The sequence below is a fragment of the Rhinichthys klamathensis genome, unplaced genomic scaffold, assembly GCF_029890125.1.
Source record: "Rhinichthys klamathensis goyatoka isolate OS25496 unplaced genomic scaffold, OSU_Roscu_1.1 h1tg000410l_1, whole genome shotgun sequence".
In the NCBI taxonomy this organism is placed as follows: domain Eukaryota; kingdom Metazoa; phylum Chordata; class Actinopteri; order Cypriniformes; family Leuciscidae; genus Rhinichthys; species Rhinichthys klamathensis.
In genome coordinates this window covers 433,152-442,500 of record NW_026606910.1, presented here as the reverse complement: position 1 = coordinate 442,500, position 9,349 = coordinate 433,152, and the positions used below count along the sequence as shown (strand labels likewise).

Genomic DNA, 9,349 nt, shown 5'->3' with positions numbered 1-9,349 from the left:
TTGTGGGTGGAGAAGTGGCAAGACCCAACTCCTGGCCCTGGCAGGTACGACATTTTTAACATTAACTCAATACAAATCCTATTAAATCTCAATATATAAGCACTTTTTGGTTGCTTTCCACAACTAAATGGACATATCATTTAGTTGTGGTTATACCAGCCATGGTCAAGTCATTTTTCTAAATATGGTAGAAGGTTTGTTGGTGACGCACTAACAAGATCATCAAGATGGTGGTCTACAAAGCAGGTTGACCTTGGCACCACAATATTTGTCATAAATTTACAGCTTTATACCTAGTAAAACTTGAAGCTGGTTAAAACTGGATTTTCCAACGTTAAAAAAGTCCAATCTGTTAAGTTTAAAAAATACCACTCATATTGAAATTCATAATCCTTTCATATTTTCAAATTCTAACTAAACCTCTTCCTCAGATCTCTCTCCAGTACCTGTCCGGCGGCAGCTACTATCATACCTGTGGTGGGACTCTGATCAGAAGGAATTGGGTGATGACCGCTGCCCACTGCGTTGACACGTAATGAATCCACTTTTTGTTGTTGTATCTAAATGGTTGAAATAACAGAAACATCTGATAAACTGAGACAGATCAAATGATGAGTATGAATATAGAGGAGTTTGAGGTGTCTGCAGAACAAGTGGGCGTTTCTAAATTTGTGGTGAACTGGTAGGTTTATAGGTCGTGATGTTTTGAGTCTCTCGCTCGCTTTCCCTCTCTGACTTGCGCGCGCTCTACGCGGTTTGGAGCGCAATCTCTGTCTCGCGTGCGCGCTCGCTCAAGATTCCGGGAGATTTTAACTAATTTGCGACATAACTAGTCGATCACGAGTGGCTCAACAGGTAGATATATAGATAAACTCATCTTCCAGGCATTTGACCGACCAGGTTGACACTTCAGCGTGAGAAATCGGGGGTGTGGCGTGAGAGCGTGTGAAACCAATCAAATGCGTGTGTCTCACGGCCAATGCGTGAGAGTTGGCTTATAATTTTCCACAGGTCATGTTGTGAGATATTTGTACAAGATACTTTTGCAGTGTTTAATCAGCAGAACAGTCCGAAAACACATTAAATAACAGAACAGCCCTCTGACTGAAGAGATGAATGTCTATCCCGACCCTCACAGTCTCGCTTTCATTCCAGTTAAATATCAAAGATGGCGCTGCTGTGAATAAGGTCTATTCTTGATCTGAAGCACGCCTGTTCATAGGACTGGCGCAGTTCGCCCTCTGGCGGCAGATGTAATACACTTTAAATGTGTTTGTAAAACATTTTAATCTGGACCCACTAATTGATCTTTAAGACAGCGTCAATAAAAAAAGTGTTCAGTTGTTCCTTTCTCTACCTATGTGTTTCTGAATGTGTTTCAGCTCGAGAACTTGGCGTGTTGTCCTGGGCGACCACGACATCTACAACCACGAGAATCGCGAGCAGTACATGACCGTCAGTCAAGTCATCATCCACCCCAACTGGAACAGCAACAGTGTGGCTTCTGGGTGCGTAGCCTATAACATACACAACATACACGAGTGTGGCGACAGTTATACACAATAGGCTATATGAAGACTTCAGATGCAAAAGCTTCTAGGTGCCACCTGATATTATCTTCTGATTATCATTTTTATCAAGCTTGTAAGTTTATGTTCAGTTATTTCACTTTGATGGCAATGAAAATGACCTATTAAGTGAAATTACTGAACTTAAATATACGAGCTTGATAAAAATGCTAATTTTAGAAGAAAATTTCAGATGGCACTTAGAAGCTTTTGCATCTGAAGTCTTCACACACATAATATATATATATATATATATATATATATATATATATATATATATATATATATATATATATATATATATATATATATACAATTACACCTATAACTTTTAACACAACAAACTCGACTGTATCGATTATACAACGAAACACAAACAACAATACTATATTGGCAAGCCAATAACACATGTACGTGAGTAACGCGAATGTAAAAAGTGAATACCGTAATTCCTCAAATAAAGGCCGGGGCCTTTATTTACCTGAACTGCAGATGGTAGCCGGCTTTTATTTGAAGCAGGCTTTTATTAGAGGCAGGCCTTTATTTCTAATTCGCGATCCCCGCCCGCCCGCCAGCCAAGTTTCCATGGTGACGCGTCATGCTTGGCACGTGTTCACCACAGCCAAAATAGCGCTGTATGACAGATGTAGCGCTTTTATTTCTAAAAAATTAACAAACTTGCTTACCATGTCATCAACTATCTTCTATTCTGACTCTCAAATCCGTGTAAGTGAGTTTGTTTTGTCGTTTAAAACCCTTTATAAATGATCTTGATCTGTAACGTGAGATGGGCACCGCAGTTCGGAGATTCCTGTTGTATTTGTTAAGTTACAGCGCGTGAATTCTTCAGTTTCTCCCGAAATACATGAAAGTAAGTGGCCGGTGAACTGGGAGAAGAATAGAGTAAACTTTATAGTTACTTACACTGTGTATCTGATATGAATAAAACACGTCGCCAAATATATTTGAATGGATTGTTATTGGTCCTTCCATAGACACCATTGTGTATTTTACAAACTATAAATTTATTGTTTTGCTATAAATCATATCTATTTAAATTAGTGCTGGGCAACGATTAAAAAATTTAATCGCGATTAATCGCATGATTTCTTGCGATTAATCGCGATTAATCGCATTGTTACGCGCAATATTGAATAATGAATTCTAAAGTAGTGTATTGCGCACTTTTGATTTAAATGTACTGCTACAAAAGTGCAATAACATGTGGTTTGCAAAAACTTTAAACAAATAAGGTGCTTTTATACCAGCAGTATTCCCTTTACACAGTATCAATAAAATATTTCTTGTAAATCTCAACTTAAACATTAACGTAATCAAATCAAATATTTAAACAAAGCTATTTGCCACTGCCAGGGCAAATACCTTTTATCTAGCTTGTTAAAAAGAGTCCAGTTTTCTTTTCTTTTTTTTCTGAACAGGTATCTTGTATCAGGGAGCAGCAGAAACAGTCTATGTAGTCAAAGGGTCATGATCACTACTACAGATATAAGTCGACCAACGTTACTTCTCTGATAGCAGCTTAGGTTTGGTCATGGCATGCCATGGTTTCCCACGTAAGATTACATTAAACAGAGGTAAAGCCCAATTTATACTTCTGCATCGAACTCACGCCGTAGCTGTGTAGCGCGCGTACCCTGACGTGCATCTCTCCAAAAATGTAACGTCAATTCTACGCGTACTGCAAGCGCTGTGATTGCTAGAACCGCTCCCCGGGTTTCACACTCTCCCTCTGCATGTGTAATTGCGCGTCAACGACGCAGATTTATAAATGAAAACCAACGCGTAGTCTATAGCGTAGAGGCTCCGGCTTAAGTCCGACGCAGAAGTATAAATCAGCCTAGAGTGAGGTGAAGTGGTCGAGCACAGGTGCAGCGACAAGCGGGTGCGTTCCTGTGAAACTGTTGCGGTCATGCTCGCCTCACGCACGCGCCCGCGCGTTGCCGAAGTTGAATTGTCTAACTTTTTGTACACGACGCGCAGCACAAATCATTGGAAGAGAGACTGATCCTTGGCTCGCTGTTTGTGAGTTTCCAGAATCTAAATAGTTATCAGGACATCAACAGGAGGGAATTCACATGGCAGAGCATCCCCGCTAAACTAAACGCAGGCCTATCAGGTAAAGTTATGTATAATTTTAATTTAAGTTAAAAAGACTACAGCTGCGTAGCGCACAGAAGCCGTTGCATGCACTATCCATAGAGCGCCTGTCATTCACTCGCGGGGCGCTGTCTCCCTTTCTGTTCACCTGAGAGAACCTGCCAAAGCCTCTCCACTGCTTGTTTGGGTGGGTTATTTGCTGGCTGACCAACATCCCACCCCTCCTGTGATCATGGTTTGACTGTAGGCCTATGTGTATTCAGAGCCAGTGAGCAACGGACTTTCAAAATAATAATAATAAAAAAAAACTGCGTTAACGCGCGATAAAAAAATTGTCGGCATTAATTAATAAATGCGTTAACGCGATAATAACGCGTTAACTTGCCCAGCACTAATTTAAATGTCTGAAACCTAAAATAAACATGTGGTTAAAAACACTGAATAGTTGTGATATATGACAAGCGCTGAGCGCGTCCGTCTTTGAGTGTACACTCATTTAAATTGTAAGTTACCTATTCACACTATTTTTTCCCCGGCCTTAATTTGAGACCGGCCTTTATTTGTCCGCGTTGACCACGCCCCCGGCCACTATCAGAGGCCCGGCGTTTATTTGAATACCGGTCTTTATTTGAGGAATTACGGTACCTTTATTGTAATTTATCTGCCATTTAACGTACGCAGCACAACTGTAATAATTAATAATTACTATAGTAGTAATATAAAAGTGCATGTAGTTACGTATAACTATGTCACCTTAATATAAAGTGTTACCTTATTTTTGTCCAGTAATGACAGTAAACACATCATATATCAACAATTACACATTTAACTTTAATTCTACACATGCAACTGTATATCTGCAATTACACATAATACCAAAGCATAGAGACTATATTGAGGTTTTTGACACACGTTTCATGCATGACTACCTGGACATATATCATCAACACAACATCCATGATCATATTAAAGATTTTCTAAAGTTATAGCTCCCCCTAGAAATGAAATGCGCCTTGTGTCTGTGATGTGTGTTCATTGTTTTTCAGATATGACATCGCTCTCATGCGTCTGTCCTCTGATGCCTCTCTGAACACGTACGTGCAGCTGGCCAGCCTTCCTCCCTCTGGACAGGTTCTGCCCCACAACAACAACTGTTACATCACCGGCTGGGGCCGCACTCAGAGTCAGTCTCACTTCAGAGAGCTTTAACGTTGGCTGAAATCATTAGCATGTACTGATTTCTGATTCCTTCCTCTCATGGTTGTGATCTTCATTTAGCTGGTGGGTCACTCTCCACTCAGCTGAAACAGGCCTACCTGCCCGTGGTGGCCCACAGTACCTGCTCTCGTAGCGACTGGTGGGGAAGCACCGTGAAGAACACCATGGTGTGCGCTGGCGGCGGCAGCTTGTCTGGATGCCAGGTGAGAAAGACTGGCTGGTAAACAGATCATGAACTCTTTCATACTGCAGTAAAATGTCTAATTTTGTCTCATGTTGTGTTGTTTTTAGGGTGATTCTGGCGGTCCTCTGAACTGTCAGGTCAGCGGTCAGTACGTCGTCCATGGTGTGACTAGCTTTGTGTCATCATCGGGTTGTAATGCCTACCAGAAGCCAACAGTCTTCACTCGTGTGTCTGCCTACAGCAGCTGGATTAGTGGAGTAAGTGCAATTATATCGTCATTATAATAACTTTACATAAGGAACTAACAAGCAATCAATGTCATGACTGTATCTCATAATACTCTGTTTTCATTTCATATTTCTTGTGCCATTTTGTTCATTTCAGTACATCGGATAAGTGGAAAAATTGAGAAGATGAAAGAAAAACATCCTCCATTTATCAGCTTTTAACATCTGCAATGGCAAGCAATATTTACAATAAACTTTACATCTAATCTTGGGCTCCTTTTGAATCATTTTAAATATTTGTGTCCTTGTTTAATCCAGTTTAATCAAAAACAATAAATACATTTAGTAGAGCACTTAACTATTTGAAGTTTTTTTTTTAAGTGGAAATTTAAATTGTTTATGTAATGGTCTTGACATATTAACCCCTTCAGACCTTGTGATCATTGGAAACAAAATATGTGTAATGCCTGGTCACTGATTGGTCCCTGAGAAACCAATAACAATGAAAATATGCTGTCCATCAGAGTGGAAAAAAAATATTAATTAATGATTTTGCAAAAAATTTGTTTTTTAGATACATTTTTACATTTAAGGGGAGCAAATATTAAGTAGGTTAAATTGTTTTGCTCAGTGGTTAAAAAAGGTCTGTAGGGGATAACAACATTTTGGTGAAATTTCTTGGGCAAAAAGATCCATAGTCAATAGGGACAAACAATGGTTATTCTGACTGCACCTTATTAACTGACTATTTTATTTAATTAAACTAGAGAATATTTTAGTTTTTACCATCTTTCCAGAACAGACTTCATCAGATTGTGGTTTACAAACTGATTATTAAGATATTAATACCAGCAGTATATATATATATCTTATATGAACTTTTATTAATTGAACAGATAATTTTATACAAATGACTTGGAAATGAGAATTTTAAAAAAGCCATTCATCCAAGGAACACACAAAAAAAGGAGTGGAATTCAAAAAGCAAGACCATTAAAAAAAAAAAAAAAACAGACAGGGAATAAACCTCAAAGTAGACTCATTTGCCCCTCATTGATATTAAAATTTATACTATTACCAATTTTTAAATCATTGTCCCAATGACAAGAGTCGAAATATATGACGAAATATAGCACTGTCTAAAACAAAACACAGTAACAAATCACTGCTATACAGCACATATAAGGTCCATACACTAACAAGTTAAGGACTGTAGTAAAATAAATTCATAAATATATAACATAAAAAAATAAATTAACCATTTGAACCAAGTTCAGTTATTATCACATTTTCACAAGCACCTAATTAAAATAATAGTCAATTATACATTCTCTAAAATTGTTAACATAATGTCATACAAAATGTGCAAAAATTCAGTTATATTTATATTAAACGTATCCCCTCCTGCTCATCCCCACCGTCTGTATTTCTTTCTCTCTCTGTAAGAAAACAAAGAATACTGGTTAAAAAGGTGGATGTCACAGCTACTTTATATTAAGTGTCAATGTTCAGCCAATAACCATGTTTAAAAACCAAGCATACCTACCACCTGATCAATAACACTCAAAATGTTGAGTGTTATTTGACACTCAGTGTTGAGTGTCAAACCGTAAAGAATTGGGAAAATGTAATTTTGCAATTGTAAAGTAGTCCACTGAAGAAGGCAAGCTTGTAAGAACCCAAATGCAGTTTATTTACAAAAACGTAAACGTGGACGCGGACACGGCGCTTACCAAACAGTGGCTACAGGAAACAATACTTGACAAAGACACATGGCAAACATGAGGGCTTAAATACACGATAGGTGTGTTCGACATCGGCTGCGGCTGGATGTAAGCGATCGGCGAGAGTAGCCGCGTGCAGGCGGGGAGGAGCTGCAAACGGAGACGTGAAGTCGGACACTTTCTGGTTCCCGTAGTGACCACTCACGTGGTGTTTGTATACCAGCTGAAGTGAAATAAATTCAATATTTGCCAAATACACAAATGTTTCAGACACATTTTCATTCAATACTTTATGTACTGCTTCATACAGCATCTGTTTGAACAAGAATAAAGTTCAAAATAAGCCTATAGCTACTATCAATGAAGTGCAGTCGACGTTTTTTAATCACTTTTATTTTGATAAACATAACACAATATAGCCTAACATCACGACTACATGAAAAGAGTGTTTACTGTTATAAAAAACTGATTTGTGAGCTTTAGTGGAACTAAAGGTGTGAGAATAAACACGAAACGCACGTGATTGTTGTCATGCGGTGAATCCGGCCAATCGTGGAACAACTGTGTCGTCATCAGAGCTCGTGCAGCCCAGAGCAGCCGCTCTTCAGAAGCTGCGCTGGCGAGTATGGGGAGGCTGCAGACCTGGAGCCGGCAGATACGCCCCTGGCAGTTTTAAGCCCCTGTTGTTCCTGATGCGTCCAGTAGAGGGATATACTGCGAAATAATAGGCCTATAACTGCAGTAGGTCATAGCATCACTTGTCATTACACATAGTTGATCCAACTATGTGTATTTTTAATTTTTCAATTCACAAAAACAAATAGTCGTCTGTAGGCTGAGTGAAGAGAGTGAAGCCCAACTGAATATCTACAGAAAATTTAATCCGTAAATATCTACACTGTAACGTTTATATTTAAATTAACAAAAAACACAAAATTGTCAAGTCTATGGACGGGTTATTAATGTGTAACCGTCGATTTAATGATGTTATTTCGCAGTATATCCCTCTACTGGACGCATCAGGAACAACAGGGGCTTAAAACTGCCAGGGGCGTATATCTGCCGGCTCCAGGTCTGCAGCCTCCCCATATAGGCGCTGGCTGAGTTCTCCGGCTGCTCTCGAATCGGTCTCGCGGTATTTTGATGGCATACGTCACAGTCACGTGGCGTCGGCGCTGTATCAAGTCGGACAACATTTCTAACCGGAATGCACTGCATCAAGTCAGCCGCCGATCGGTCTGCGCAGAGCAGCATGAAGTCGAACAAGCCTAAGGACTAATGACTAGACAAGGGACACCTGTGAACAATGAAGCAATGGACCAATGACAACATGACACATCAGACAAGGGAACACATGGCAGGATCACATGACTAACAGGGAATCACATGACAAAGACATGAAACATGACTGACATGAAACAAAACCAAGAGCCAAAATAAAAAAGATCACCATGTTACTCACCATGGACTGTAACTTTATATCTCCTGTATTTAGTCTCTCGGCTGCTGATGATCAGTAGTTTATAGACTCCGGCATGTTCAGTCGTGCTGTTTCTTATGATCAGAGATCCAGTTTGATGATCCAGATCCCCTTCAGCACCATAATATGTACAGGCACTTTTATTTGTTTCTCTTTTAGCTATGAGTCTGTCTTCAGCTCCAAACAGCCACAGAATCAGATCATCATCTTGTATTTCCGTTTCGTTGTGTAGCGTGACCGACTCTCCCTCCGTCGCTGACACAGTCTTCTCTTTATTTTGTCGCAGCACCAGATAAAAGAGAAAAATATGGACATTATAACAGGTGATCTGATCTCACTGCCACGGTAACATCGAAACAAACGGCTGACTAATTCATTACGAGGTGAAGAGGGAACATTTTCTTAAATATTGTGATGGATTTCTGTGTTCCACATAAGCAATCTATACAGGTTTGGATTTGGAACGACATTTCAATTATTTTTCTAAGCAAAGCTGGACGATCAAAACCAGTGTTTCTAGAATAAAAAAATAAAGAAATGTTCTAGGAATGTTTTGTTAGTATTAAACCCCCATCTTTCCCTTTTGAACACTCATCGGAGTGGTCCAAGACCTTAGGACTTGTCGGACTTGAAACACAGACACACACACACACACACACACACACAGACACACACACACACACACACACACACACACACACAGACACACAGACACACAGACACACACACACACACACACACACACAGACACACAGACACACACACACACACACACACACACACACACACACACACACACACACACACACACACACACACACACACACACA

At 39.6% G+C, this 9,349-nt stretch overlaps 1 protein-coding gene across 1 annotated transcript in view; it reads left to right on the top strand.

Moving 5' to 3' along the window:
- Positions 1-5,581, top strand: part of cela1.6 (chymotrypsin like elastase family member 1, tandem duplicate 6) — a 5,872-nt gene extending 291 nt beyond the window's left edge. Inside the window, exons 2-8 of the mRNA XM_056234970.1 lie at positions 1-44; positions 432-532; positions 1,383-1,508; positions 4,733-4,869; positions 4,965-5,107; positions 5,196-5,345; positions 5,473-5,581. The exon at positions 1-44 is cut by the window's left edge and continues 48 nt beyond it. Of these exons, the coding sequence (XP_056090945.1) occupies positions 1-44; positions 432-532; positions 1,383-1,508; positions 4,733-4,869; positions 4,965-5,107; positions 5,196-5,345; positions 5,473-5,484 (713 nt within the window). The 3' untranslated portion in view covers positions 5,485-5,581. The remainder of the gene's footprint in view (positions 45-431; positions 533-1,382; positions 1,509-4,732; positions 4,870-4,964; positions 5,108-5,195; positions 5,346-5,472) is intronic.
- The last annotated feature ends 3,768 nt before the right edge of the window (positions 5,582-9,349 follow it).